The following is a 14211-nucleotide window of genomic DNA, read 5'->3' as shown; positions in this document are numbered from 1 at the left end:
CTCTTTGGATGTTGTAATACTGTTTGTTAATTGCCTCTTACATGGATGAAACTGTATTTCTGTGTACAATTTGTTTCACAGCAATACTTGTAGTTATTTTTATTTTATTTTATTTTATTTTTATCTCATATACATAAAATATGATGTTGTTATCAAACATACAATAATTACATGTATACAGATTCAACTTCAGAAGATAGTTTCACATGGATCAGCATGCTTGACATGTTACTGCAGCATAATAACACAATAATTTAGCTATTACGTACATGTAATAACTACTCCATATGCACATTTATTAGATGACTTACCAGTCAAGTGTATGCAGATGATAGTAATTTAGTTCTTTGGTAGTGTATGAATAAGAAGTAACAGAAAATAGAAAAATTCGAGAAAAATATCCCAAAATTACACATAAGTGTCGGACATTTTATGACTAGTGGTATTTCTATTTTTACTTGAGTGAGTGACCTGAATACTTCTACAGCCAAAAATGAATTAACTCCTTGAAATTACAATATATTTGAAATGACCTCAATAGTAAACTCAAGGGTTTTAAAAAATGCACTACATTATTTAGCCCAAAATGAAAAATCCTTTTCCCTTTAAAAAATAAAAAATTAGCTGCGCAACTGTTTGTTTGTAGGGCAGGTTTTATCCATGCAGGGTTTGGTCACTTGTGATTAATTTTTGTAAGAAATATTACTCAGAAAACAGTTTTTAGAAAAAATGACTGCAATTACTTCACTAATTACAGTCTAAAATGATGGCTCCTTTGTGAAACCAGTGAACTTGTGTGTGAAGGATGGGGATTTTGGAGAAAATTACATCCACAAGATACCACCGCTGGGGCATCCCGACAGGGATCAGCTACTGACCTACTGGAGGCAGGGCAGTCTGCCAGACAAGTTGTCATAATGAATGCTCACCATCTCACTATTAGGGGATCTCAACCAGTGTTTGATCACCAGAGGAGCGTGACAGACTTCTACATCCTGTTAAACCACACATACTAACCCAGAACCAGGATCAACGACTGCAACCACAGCAGAGTCCACAGGCACCTCTGACGGTCCAGTGGGATCTGATCTCATTCCTCTGTTCTGATCACTGATGATGTAAAATGTTGTATGCTCCATGTGTCACCTGACAAGACTACAGGGTTTATGTTTTTTGTGATGTCTTGGTTTTGTTTGTATTTGCTTTTTATTAACTTAATATAATCATTCAACATTAATACAGAACAACATAGACATTTTATGGGGCACAAAAAACACAAGGGTATGTTTTAAAATATTTTTTTGTGTGAATACAGCTCTGGACGAAAAAAACAAATTAATAATTTTCTGTAATTTCTACATAATGAAACCATACTCAGTTACCCTTTACTCTTAATTTGGAATGCCACATCATCTTACTTCCTGTGTCCTGCTGCTAACTTTACAGGCTGCGAAGCCTCTCCGAGCTGACGTCACGGCTGGAAACCGTCGGCCTTTGCTCCAGCGTCGCACCACAAGGGCCGCTTCAGAGACATCTACAGGCCACCGGGATAACTCGCAGTTTGCGACTAGTTAGAAACAGAAACGGGATTTCGTGGAAACGTCAATCAAACTAATTAGAACTTTAAGGTCACACACAAAAAATAGAATAAATGAAGAGGGAGAAAGTGAAACAGGATGCCCTGCGGGGTCACTGCGATCCGTCGTGGTTGTTGACAACGCGCTGGTTTGAAGGCTCATGTCACATTAGAGCAGCGCTTCTCAGATAGTGCCCCCCCCCCCCCCCAGGGGCATCAACAAAGCAGAGGAGCTGAAACTTCAACGTAGTAAAGCTGTGACAGCCTAAACGAGCTCATTGTAAACATTAATCCTGACTTCGTTTTGGTTAAAAAAAAATAAAATAAAAAAATGAACAGAAATTGTTTTACTCATTTTTTTTTTTTTTAGGTTAAACTGTTTTATGTATTGCGCTCCTCATTTAATGTTGCTGAACTGAATTTTAATTTTTATTATTTATTCTATTTAATTTTATTTTTTAGTATCAAATGATGCAATATGTTGGTCAAAATTTTTACATTTGAAACAAGGTCTTTTTTTTAATTTCAGGCAAATTGATGCACTGAAAACGTTTGTGTTATAGACTAAATAATGTCAATAAATTATTTTGTTAGAAACTGAACAATATTTCTTTTTGGTTTTCTTTAAGTAAGGTTACAATGTTATGCAGAGGTGTACTTATAACAATTTTATAGACAATTGATATTAGTTATACTCGCGGCAGAGTGTGGGGGGTCACAAATTGTTTTCTTCTTGCTTAGGGGTGGTGCGTAACAGAACGTAACTGAGAAGCACTGCATTAGAGGAACCACAGCTGAAAATATCAGACCCTCACCGATACTCTGTATTTTGACATCCTATAGCCTCGGGGAATCCGCGGCACTCCTGCACAAACATGCATTATGTAATTGATGTTTATTTGCTCCCTCGTGTTTCTGGACAAGCAGCGCGATTTATTTCCAGCCCCAACATGACCTGGTTGCACTGTAACCTTTCTGTAAGCCGCGTCCGTGACACGGCGAAAGGAAGTCTGACGTGCGTTTACTGACACCTAGCGTCCAGATCGCGTCACTGCAGGCGGTAAATTTTAATACAGGACAGTCTCTTCAAAAAAAAGGAAAACGAATGACAAAATGGGCCAAGACAAAATTAGATTTGGAAACCATTTTTATTATGTAAATGGGTTAGCACCCAGACTGTACACAACAGATATTTTCTGAGCTGTACCCAATTAAAACCAAAGAAGGAGCACCCACAGATGAGGGAGCAAGGTGGTCTGGTAACAGCAGTGAAGTGCAAGGTCAGTAAAGCTCATCTTGATTTCCATATATAATTAAATCAGCATTCAGTTCATTTAACATTAGATCTATTATCTAAAACCTTAAAAAAAAAACATGATTTCCTGTTTCAGTCGGACCACCCTGCTTCCTGCCAGCGGCTTCCTAAACAGTCGCTCTTGGTGATTTTTGTACAAAAAGACAAAAACTGAAAAATAAATTCAAAGACCACATTACAGAACACTTTTAAAAACAAGCAGGGAAGGGAAATAAAAACAATGTGTAGTAATACCAGAACAAGCTCCAAAGGTAACACTCATTAAATCAACAGTATGGTATTTCCCCCCAAACATATATGGGCACATCTATCTGCCTTTTAGTTATACGTTATAAATTACAGACTGAATTCATGCCAAGGTTCAAAACACCTCCCTTCACTATAGCTCGCAATATATGGTGCTGTGACCAGACGGACAGTTTCATACACTACACGTGTTATAATGACCACATTAGTCCATTTATCACACTTTTCTTCTAATAATACAATATATTAAAGAAAAAGAAGAGGCTAAATCTCTCACGACAAAGCTATGCAGATTATCATAGAAACTGATGACGAGACAATCTACTGACACGTAGGCACAGTGCACAAGCTTGCAGGCAGGAAATGGAAGAAACAATTTTTTTTTTTAGTTTTGAAATAGCACAAAAACTTCTTTTTTTTTTCTTGCTGACTTCAAAATCATTGTGAAGACAGACCCGCTTTAATGTGAGGAAGAAACGACAGCTATTGTAGCTGTTCCTCAAAAACAAATATGTTGTGCATATTTAGAGAAGAATTATATTCGTTTGATTTGAAGTTCAATCCTTGGCTGGAAATGAGATCGGTTGCATTTTTTTCTGCTTTTGTGTTCTTTTTCCTAATCAGACACGTTTTATTAATGAGTACTTCTATCGATGGCTGTGGTCACACACTGCATACATCTGATCTGAAAACAGGTCAGATATGATCTGTGGTTTGATTCAGTATCTTTTGTCCTGCAACTGGCTGTGGGTTAATCCTCTACTTTTATCACCATAGCAAAAAGTACGGTTCTTATTCGAAGGATTGAACTCAGGTCTATGTTTAATCAATGCGAGCGTTTCTGTGAGAGATGAATCATGCCTGTAACGGACAGAGTGAAATCATAAACCTCGGAAACAAAACTTCACAACCACTTTCTGGTCAGACATGCAGAACAAGCTATTTAATGAGTAGCCCATAAATAAAAACAAATGCAAGCAATTTCACATTTGAACCGTTGAACATGAAAATAAAAAAAATAATTTCTATATATAGTCCGGTTTCTTTTGTGTGTGTGTGTGTTTTTTTGGGTTTTTTTTACAGTTCAGTTGATTATGTACTTGTGTGTGATTCTAACTAGAACTAGACGCACAAAAGAAAGTCGAGTCTGATTTCATAAAAGTTATCCAGACATCATGATGAGAAGATATTCCTCTGAATCATTCCTGACTGGTTCAATAAAGTAACAATAAAAAAATAAAATAAATCTCTGGACCTATAGATAATCTCCTGGGTGAGGCGGTAGACGTTTGATGAATGAAGCACAAAGTGCGCTCTAACTGATCGACACATGCGTGTAGGACTTAAGGGCACTGGAAATAAAAAAAACCTCTGTGGTATTTCTCATTTGATGCTGCAAGAAATGTTTCGGGCTGGGCTGGGGGAGTTTCCCATTTCCCATCATGCTTTGCTCTCAGTGGTATTTGTCTGTATGATTCTGTTGTGTTCTGCAGCGATCTCTGTCAGGGCGTTTGATACGTCTTCCTCCTCCGGTTTGCCTTTGTCCTCAGAAAAAATCTTCCTGCAATGGGAAAAAAAAAAAAAAGAATAAAGCCCAAAATTAGAAATCTGGAGATCTCCCGACGAGACAAAGGAACATTTCTTAGCAAACAAACACCCAAGTCGAACAGAAATTTAACCATTTATTCTCAAAGACACCTTCACCCCATATGTAAGAAGACGTTCTATTTGGTCTTTTTACATAATTCTTCACCACCTTAACAACACTTAATAAAACAAACGTATAATGATAGTCATATAATCCATCCTGCAAACTGTTTCAGGAGAATTAGCTCTTCTTCAGAGAGAATATGAATGCACAGTAAATCATCCCTGGGACTATGACACCCATGTTCATCCTAAAGGAACGAATCCCGGTATCTACATCCTGCCTACAGCTCCTTTCCCGCTGCTCCTCACGCCGCTGCCTGGCCTCAGTTCTCCTTAGCAGAGCTGCAGAGTCGGTGAGGATTCAGGCAACATTCAGATGCACACATTTAATGCCTGAGACGACACGTTACGTGATTCACATACAGCCCCTTTCAGACAAACACGTAGCATCGCTGCGCTATCTGCTAGGATGATAGCGGTTTGTCAGGTGTTCCTTGTGGCTTTATTCAGACACGACAGGCTTGTTGAGGACAAGACCTCCTTCTCGTGAGACATGGATCATGCAGAGAAAGGAGAGACAGTGCTGCCATTGTGAGCAACGGAGTTAGTCAATAAATGCTCTTCGTGTCACCATTTATTACAGAATTATAGTCAATATATAAATGTGGGGCTCTTGTTAAAGGGTTATTTGTTGGGGTTTAGTGTTTTCTGTGGTGTGAATGAAAATCAAAGTGACTACAGGTCTGCTTTTTACTGTGGCAGGAGGGTTTCCACCTCCACTGAGCCAGTGATGCTTTTACCGGCATTTGTCTGTTGGCAGGATTACAACGGATAAAAAACTTATCAACGGATTTTGATGACGTTTTTTTGGAGAGGTAGGTTCTGACCTGAGGAGCGATCCATCTGATGCTGGCGGATCTTTATCTGAACCCAGAATTGTCATCACACACATCAGTGTGTGATCTGGATACGAGTTATTTTCTAGACCCAGAATGTTTGGCTTTTATTTTAATGGAAAATTCATGATTGAGATGTAAATAATAACAATGCTGCAGATTTATGTTGCAGCTGAAACTGTGCTGATTTATTCAAAGCAAAATGTCATTTATCCTGAATAACCAAACAACTAATATTGAAAACAATGGATTCCAGATTCTAATGGCAGTTTTTAGAGGTTAAGAGTTGTGTTATGAGGATTATCAGACTATCCTGGGACTGATGCTTTTAGATGCAAGGTCTTAATGGGGAAAAACAAGTTTCAACAACTCAGAACAGGTTTGTTCTCTGGGGAACAGCTCACAAAACAATACTTCCATCATGAGCTGTTGCCTGGCAACATTGGTTAATTCATTAGTTAATTGCTGATGTGAAACACAAGACCCAAAAGTGGGATGGAGTGCTGATTATAGATGGGTGGGGTGTGTGTGCAAGTGTGTGTGTGTGTGTGTGTGTGGGGGGGGGGGGGGGGGGGTGGCGGCTTCCTCTGGAAGGTGTTTATATTAATGTGAAGATTTGTAAACACAAAAAGTTTTGAATGAAGCTTGAGGATCTCACCTCTGCACCAATCAGAGCCCAGTGCATGTGTGTGGGGTGTTACCTAAACATCAATAAACTCTTCTCAGGAAATGATAAATAATAATATTGAAACAATGATTAATAATGAATATAATGAAATGATTTCTCATAGGTCCCGTGTCGTCTCACTTCTCACAGAAATATTTCTGGGTCTGCTGGAATAATATTATCATTATGACTTCTATTTTAATTTATACACATGGCTGCCATGTTGAAATACCCTCACGGGGTGTGTGTCTGAAAGGGGCTCAGCTACTCTCATGGTCAACACTGCAAAACCCCACAATGGTTACACACAAGCTTCAAAAAACAGAACCATCATACTCCACTGTCACGAACATCTCACTACTAATTACTCAGAGCCATTACCAATTTACCATTACAATATTTCATATTGTGTGGTCAATGGTAAGATGTGGTGGTGAATGAATGGGCATACAAGTTACACACTCACACACACACACTAACACACAGATAAACCTCTAGAGGGAGCCGTACTCATCGTTGACAGGAGGAGCCGTCTTGGCCAGAGTCTCTGATGCCTCCAGGACTGGGCCTGAGGGGGGGCGGTCTGCTCCGTCTCCATTGGGCAGAGAGGGGGCGGAAGGCGGGCTGTCTAAGCTAATGAGGTCTGAAGGGGCCACGGAGGGTCTTTCTGTCCCATTTGTCAGCTCCAAATCTAAATCCGCACCCTCGGGTCCCGCGTCAGGTGTTAGTAAGTCATAGGTGTCTGACAGCGAAGAGAGGAGGTCGTTTGAGGTGGGTGCCTCCTGACCGGCGGGGGCCGGAGCAGAAGTAAGAGCAGTGATGGGTAAAGGAGAGGGGACGTCTGTGACTAGAGGAGCGGGTTCTTCAGCATCCAGGACTTTAGGAGCGCTATGGATCACGGAGGGAGCGTTAGCTGCAGCACCTTTGTTATCAAGCGATTGGTCGTCGGCTGGGTTCGGGTCGGGGTCTGCTTTTGAAGAGGCAGGGGTGGCGAGAGCGGAGGCAGTTTGTGCTGGCATCTCAGCGTGTGGCTGGGTGGAAAACTTGGCGACTGGCGGGCTTGGAGCAGGTTTCTTGGTGTCGACGGAGGGAGAGGATGGTGAGGAAGATGTCGCCAGGGGAGAAACAGGAGGGCTACGCTTAGCATTCAAAGCGGCCAGCTTAGGAGAGTGTCTACGCTTTGGAGGGATTGGCACCCCCGATTTCTGAGATTTAGTCTGTTCAGGGTCAGGAAGAGAAGGAGCGGGCATTTTCTCCTTCTTCTCCGGGGCGTTACCTGCTCTTTGTTCTACTAACGGGGCCATTTTAGCTTCGACAGCAGACGTGGAGATTGTGGGAGTCGGCGGGGCGGTGTTCGACTCCGGAGTCGGGGCAGGGGCCGGGACTGGGGTGGGTGAGGGGTCTGAGGGGTCGTTGGCAGGGGTGGACAGGCTACAAGTGAGGGTGGTGGTCTCGCTAGAGGGGCTGTCCTGAGCGGGGTCAATAGTTGCAGTGGCTGTGTCAGAGTTGGTGGCTACGGAGGAGAGGGTGTCCAGTGCCAGAGCAGCAGTGTAAGCCGCCAGCCTGAGAGCAGGGAGAGAACAGAGACACACAGACTAGACACCAGGGTGACTGTGACAGAGGGAGGGTGGTCCGGACGAAGGCATGCAGGGGTTAGTTGGCTTCAGAAAACCGACACAAACATAGACAAAGCAACTGAAATAATAAAAAAAAAAACAGCTAGTAAGCCTAGTGAGGAAAAGAAAAAGAGGGCGTCATGCTGTGAGTGGACATTAAAGGACTGTCCAATGCAAACACCAACATGGAGTACACTGACTAGCAGATCTAATGCACTCATTTAAACAAGCACCGGTCTTCCTGCAGGAAACTACAGCACCACAAAGAAACCACCTAGAAGGGTTAAACAGTACCAGTGACAATCTCAAACTGTGTAATCTAATTTTTCCAGTCTTCTGTTATGAGATGGGCTCGCTTGAGGTTGTCCAATGGCGTCATACGAGTTGACCACACGTCTGTGTCTTAAACTGGTATTGCTTCAGCCTTGACACAACGACACAGAAAAAAATCTCCAAAAGGCTGGAGAGGAGAGACAAAGTGCAGTGCTGCCTCTCAAATAGAGTAAAAAAACAGAAAAGCAACGAAGTTCAGTGGACTCCACTCAAGAATGACCCAGACGTCTGCATAATTTCAAGTGTCAAATTTTGTCCCGTTGAAGGAGACATATTCTTTGTAGTGGAGTGCAGTGTACATCGGTTAGAAAGTCGTTTTCTACTCACTCTGGCTCCGTGAGGGGCGTGGTTTCGTTGGGTTCCGTCGGGCCTGCTGCGTTATGATTGGCTGTGCACTCGTCCTCGGTTCTGACCTCAACTATGGGCTCTTTCGACTCGTCCTTCCTGGAGACATGGAGTCACAAATGTTTTGCCAAAACAGCAGCACAAGGCGACACGTAAAGAGAAAACACAGATGAGAATGAATTTGCTTCTTAACTCAATCATAGCCTCAATATTGGAGTTGGCAAACCAACGTGAAGACGTGTGCGCGGCTGTCTTTTAGCGAAAACAGAAGAATGAAAAGTGGCACGAATCAATGTGTGATGCAACCTCCCACTCAAATTGATTTAAAACTGCCTGACTGTACACATTAGAGTGTTTGTTGTACAATGTTCCACTTAACTCCAGCATCCTTCATATTTTCTCTGAAGGATAAAGCCGCTCTAAAAACGTCATCTCATTTATGGACCTGCTTTATTGATTTGTGTGTTTTTCCTCTTCCTGCAGATAGTGGCTGAACGGACCATAATGCGCTGTTGTCACCAGATATGTTGATTTTCTCAAGAGGCAGTACTGTGCTTCTCTTAATGGAAAAGTTGTCCCCTGTTGTCTCTTCCTTCGTTCGCTTAAACTTAAAACTGGAAGATAAAATTGTTGATTGTCCTTTGTGTCAATCCTTGAGAGCCTTATGGGGGATGTAGTAAGGCGTTCATTTAAGCACAAGCAGGGTAAATGGAGGCAAAATGTAAACAACACAAATATAAATTGGATCATCTGCAACCAGGATTAAAAAAAAAAGGAAGAACGAGAAATCAAAAATTGTTTTCCCATAACAGGATTACTGTTTTCTTTTAACTTTAAATTATGTTCTTACAAAATGAATCTAGTTTTAGTCATTCACCTTTAGAGCTGCAAATATTTAACTTGCAAAAACGGACATAAAAGCTCACAGATGAAAATGAACTGAGTACAACCTCATTCACATCTTCATCATACGGCAACAAAAATCACCTCAAGATCAGCATCATCAAGCAAATGAGCCTGTGTTGTCACTTCCTGTCGTGTCTTTACATATAACCATTTAAGCTGATTCTGATTTACCTTTCTGGTATCTGAACGCAGGTCACCCTAGGTTAAAATCTCTTCTGTTAACTCACTGGCTCCCAGTGTTTTGTAGGAATTTATCTCCTTCGGTGGACTTTCTCCGACACGCTGGACATTTATTGGTATTTTCCTTCTGTTCTTGACCAATGCTTCACTCAGAGCGACATCGTGTTTGCTTGCAGGTAAGTTCTCCGTTACACAAACTTTGTTGCATCGTAAGCTGTCCTAACTTCTCTGACTTCCTCTGATTAACCACCCTCTATTCTGTCACTTGATCAGTTGTCATTACATTAAATTCCATGATCAGAAGCCTGATTTTCACTGACAAGCTCTGCCAGACTGTCCCCCAGCCCTCCCTGTTGAAAAGCGTAATCGACGTCCACAGACGTAATTTGCAGCCAGTGAGATAATGATTTTTTTAAAAAACATCTTGATGCAACGGTACAGATGGGATTCATAATGTTATTTTTTTGTTCTTATCTGGCAATTTTTAAAAAAAATTAGTGTAGAAATTCTAATTTTATGACCAAATTGATGTTTTGTAAGGTAAGGCCCTGGATTTCATGAATACATTTGTGTCCAGTCTTTATGAAATCCCCCTCTTGTTTGAGGTCATATCTGATCAGTTTATCTTTGGGTAAAAGTTTACATTCAAGCATTTGAAGAGGTAATTCTTAAAGCTCGAATTTCAGTTTCCCAGCATGAAAGTCTGTGGAACAGCTGTCAGATTCGTCACTGACACTCACATGAAAGCTGCTTTTCCTTCCTCCAGGTTGTGTCCTTTAGTCCCGGAGCCAGATTTACCACAGAGGCACATGATGAGGCCACATTTGTTGACAAAGTAACAGGTGACATCCACGGCCAGCAGCAGGAGTATGAACACCAACACCAGGATCCCAGCCCACAGCATGATGCCCATGGAGAGCGCTGCCTCTTCACTCAGATCTGCCACACAGGAGAGGGAGACTTGTGATCCGCTGCAGCCTGACAGTTTTATAGCAGCAGTCGCTAAGAGCTAGATAAAATGTGGTTATTCTACTGTGACCACAAATAATCACACAAAACAAAAAACGACTCACCTGCTCCGAGCTGCAATACATTCGAGTTGTCTCAGCAGGAATTTAGCTGCAAAGTTATGCAATTATGTAGAGTCTTGCATTCAGTTGTTTACACCCAAATATCATGGATATTGAGGAATTTATAGGCAAGCATTTATCAATCTGTTTATTTGGTATTAGAAAGAATAGCAAAACAAAGCTTACACTGCGTTGCAAGTTACGTAAAGTGATCGAGGCTTTTTACAAAAGGCTGATGATATATTTTACACTGTTTGTGTGAAGTCCATTTCAAATATAGTTGCGGGAAAAGAGCCTTTCTCTTCATTCATTTAGCTCTTGGTACCAAAAATTAGCAAGTAATGGAGATCTGCTTGAGAATTATACATGGTTGACTCAGCACAGATTAAAAGGAGCGTATAAAAACAGATATGTTGGAATATTTGATACAAAGAACGGCTTGTCCTAGGAATCAACACAAAAAAAAAACCATTTTCTTATAATTCTTTACGCATCTTGTCAATATTAGCATTACAAAAGATTTTCCAGTTGTGTTTTTGTTCAGTAATGTAAACATGAATGTTATAAACCTTTACAGTACATACGTATCATTTTGTGAGTGATTAAAGAATACACTGTTTGTGTAAACAGCCTTCATTCTATTTCAAACCCTATTTTTTAATTCTAACCTTACGTTATGACCTGCCACTCCTTTCTGTTCGCTGGTGCTAATGGCTAGCTGTGCTAATGCTGAGCAGAGTCTGTAGTAGCAGGAGGATTTCTACCACCTTTGGTTCAACACGTCTGTCCGGCGTGTTCTGGAGCTACACGGTGTTATTGTCTGACTTGTAACGGAAATGTGTCTGTCACGGAGGAAGTCTGTTTTATTTTACGAGTGTCTAGAGAGACAGCCAGGCCAGAGAAAGGCAAGCTCTCCTCCACAGTTATGGTGTGAATTCACCACAGAAACTATGAGAGCTGGAACACGACGATGAGGGACAAGATGACTGATGCCAGAGTGCATGAGACGGATGAACAGCCCTGAGTGGCTGACGGACGGGGCAGAACAACCCCGAACACACCAAAATGCACACAGGTCGGGACGGAAATGTTCATGTGATCCACCGCACCAATGTCCAGGACCAGGCATGAGAGCAGGACAACAGAGAGAAGGGAAACAGACAGAAAAGAAGAGGGTAAAGAAAGATGAAGGGAGAAATGAAGGGTAACCAACAGGGAAAAAGAGAAGGGTGGGAAAACAGAGGAAGAGAAAGTGAAAATGTGTCAGGTTTGAAAACCAAAAAAGTGGAAAAAAAAGAAAAAAAAACAGAATAAATAAATGATGCTACTTTCTCGTATTGACAGAGGAAAAAAAATACACCAGCACATAAAAAACAAAAAGCACAGCACAAAGAAGAAAGCTAGAGCGAGGTGGCTGGATGGCGGCGCAGCGGTGGGTGAGGAAATGCTTAAGATTGGCAAATGAATTAGAAAGGAAGTGATATGAAGATGGTTTGCTGAGATGATTCAGCGAAGCACTGTTTAGTTCGCAGGAATCCGAAAACCTGTTTAGTTTTGGTACAGCTGGTAAAAAAAAAAAAGCCTCTAGCTGCTTTGAAGAGCCAATCAGTGGTTATTAGGGGTCAAGTTAAAGGTTGTTTCCATACAGGGACAAACAAGTCTAGCTTCTGTTTTAACAAAGCTATAGAAAAACTACATTAAGAGGAAATTATTTTGATCCACTGTGAATAGAGCCTGTCCCAGTTCTTGGAGCACAAACTCATCTCTTTCAGCAAGGGCTGCCACAGCATTAGAGTGGAAAAAATTCAGCTGGAAAATCATTTCTGTCTCGGCGCCACCCAGGAAACTTTCTTTTTTTGTGTCAATTTATTTAGTTGTCATTCAGCTTCCAGAACTAGGGTTAAAAATAGAGCATCGAGTTTGGCTCTGACTCTTTTCGTTGCTGAGGAAGGGTACCTGGGATGGCATCCGGCCGGACGGATGTCCTGAAGGACATGCTTGCTGGTGGGGACTTGCCCTTCTGATTCTCTGCCACCACGGTGACCTTGTACTCCGTGTCCCACTCCAACCCATTCAGGACTGCGTAGTCGCTGTCGCTGGGAAGCCGGATCTCTGGTTTCCAATCTGATGCCCCTAACTGCAGACACATGGAGAGATGCACTGTAACCATTATTACTGCTGATTACTTTCATTACCAGATGAAATACAGTTTGCTTTCTCGGTAAACGGCTTGAACGTTTGATAGGAAATAGGAAAATGATGGAAATGAAACGGTTATTCCTCGAGATGCCATCTTCAAATGTCCTTCTCAGGTTTCTCATACTGTCAGAAAATGGTTTTCTGACAGTCAGGAAAAAGCAGGAAATTCTCCCATTTGAGCAGCTTGAGCCGTCATTCTGAAGACCAGTCAGAATTATGGAGCTTCATTAGAATTGTCATTAAGTCTGCAACTTTCATGATATTCATCGGTGATTAATCTGCCAGTTATGATCTTGATCGACTGATTAATTAATCCTTTGGTAGATAAAATGTCAGAGAAAACTTGAAGAATAGCTCAATTTTCCCTGAAATACAGAAATATCTATTCACTTTACTGTCATAAAGATTAAAAAAAAATCAAGAAATATTCGTTAGTGGGAAAAAAGAAGCTGCAAATTCTTGGCATGGTTCATAAAAAACACTTAAATGATCTATCATTTATCACATCTTCAGGTGACAGACACTAATCATTTCAGATGTGTGAGCCGTACTTACAGGTTTATAGTGGACGAGGTAATGCAGGATGGGTAAGCCGCCGTCGTCCTGCTTGATCCAGCTGACTTTGAGGGAGTTGCCTTTGGGATGAAATGCCCCTTCCAGTTTGGGAGGATTCGGATTCCCTGCAGTACAAGAGCAGGAAGTTGTTCAAGATCTCATTTTGAGGGTGCAGAGAACTACAAGGTCATATTGCTATTGATCCGCTAATGTCTTTACGGTTATTGAGCAAAGAATATTAAACTTTGATTAGAAACAAATATTTTAAGTTTGAAACTAACATCTTTGTTGTTGTCTTTTTAAATCCCTTTCTATTCCTTAATCACGTCTCAAGTCAGACTAATCACCAAATGTCAAATCACATATTCATCTGATTCAGGCAGAGTTCTTGACATTCAATGAAACGCATCAAAATTCTGACTGACATTTCACCAGAGCCAGACAGGCTTCAGGAGATGTGTTACTTATCACTTTGTGTAAGATTCTTCAACAGATTTATTTATAGATTTGCCAGTGAAGTAAAACACATTCTTAAATATATTTTCCATTTTTCAAATGCATTATAGATAAGTTTCTATGATAAATCTTAAGCACGAAAAAAATGGATGAAAAACAGAACTACATCAGACAGATTTATTAAGCTATTTTTTGCCCTTT

The 14211-nt window shown here is 41.0% G+C and overlaps 1 protein-coding gene across 10 annotated transcripts in view; it reads right to left on the bottom strand.

The window, feature by feature from the left end:
- Nucleotides 1–2719: 2719 nt before the first annotated feature.
- The window catches only part of ncam1b (neural cell adhesion molecule 1b), an 85861-nt gene continuing 74369 nt past the window's right edge, over nt 2720–14211 (bottom strand). For 7 of the 10 annotated variants that reach the window (XM_068316766.1, XM_068316769.1, XM_068316768.1 and 4 more), the window contains 6 exons: nt 13555–13679; nt 12757–12937; nt 10471–10669; nt 8627–8743; nt 6861–7913; nt 2720–4698 (listed from right to left, as the gene is read on the bottom strand). In XM_068316766.1, coding sequence (XP_068172867.1) covers nt 4578–4698; nt 6861–7913; nt 8627–8743; nt 10471–10669; nt 12757–12937; nt 13555–13679 — 1796 coding nt within the window. In that variant the 3' untranslated portion in view covers nt 2720–4577. Of the gene's footprint in view, nt 4699–6842; nt 7914–7978; nt 8427–8626; nt 8744–10470; nt 10670–12756; nt 12938–13554; nt 13680–14211 lie in introns of those variants that run through there. The other 3 variants (XM_068316774.1, XM_068316775.1, XM_068316776.1) reach the window with 3 other exon arrangements.

The sequence above is a fragment of the Antennarius striatus genome, chromosome 6 (genome assembly GCF_040054535.1).
Source record: "Antennarius striatus isolate MH-2024 chromosome 6, ASM4005453v1, whole genome shotgun sequence".
NCBI classification, from domain to species: domain Eukaryota; kingdom Metazoa; phylum Chordata; class Actinopteri; order Lophiiformes; family Antennariidae; genus Antennarius; species Antennarius striatus.
Note: the sequence above shows the minus strand (reverse complement) of the source record. Positions and strands in the feature narration are given on the sequence as shown.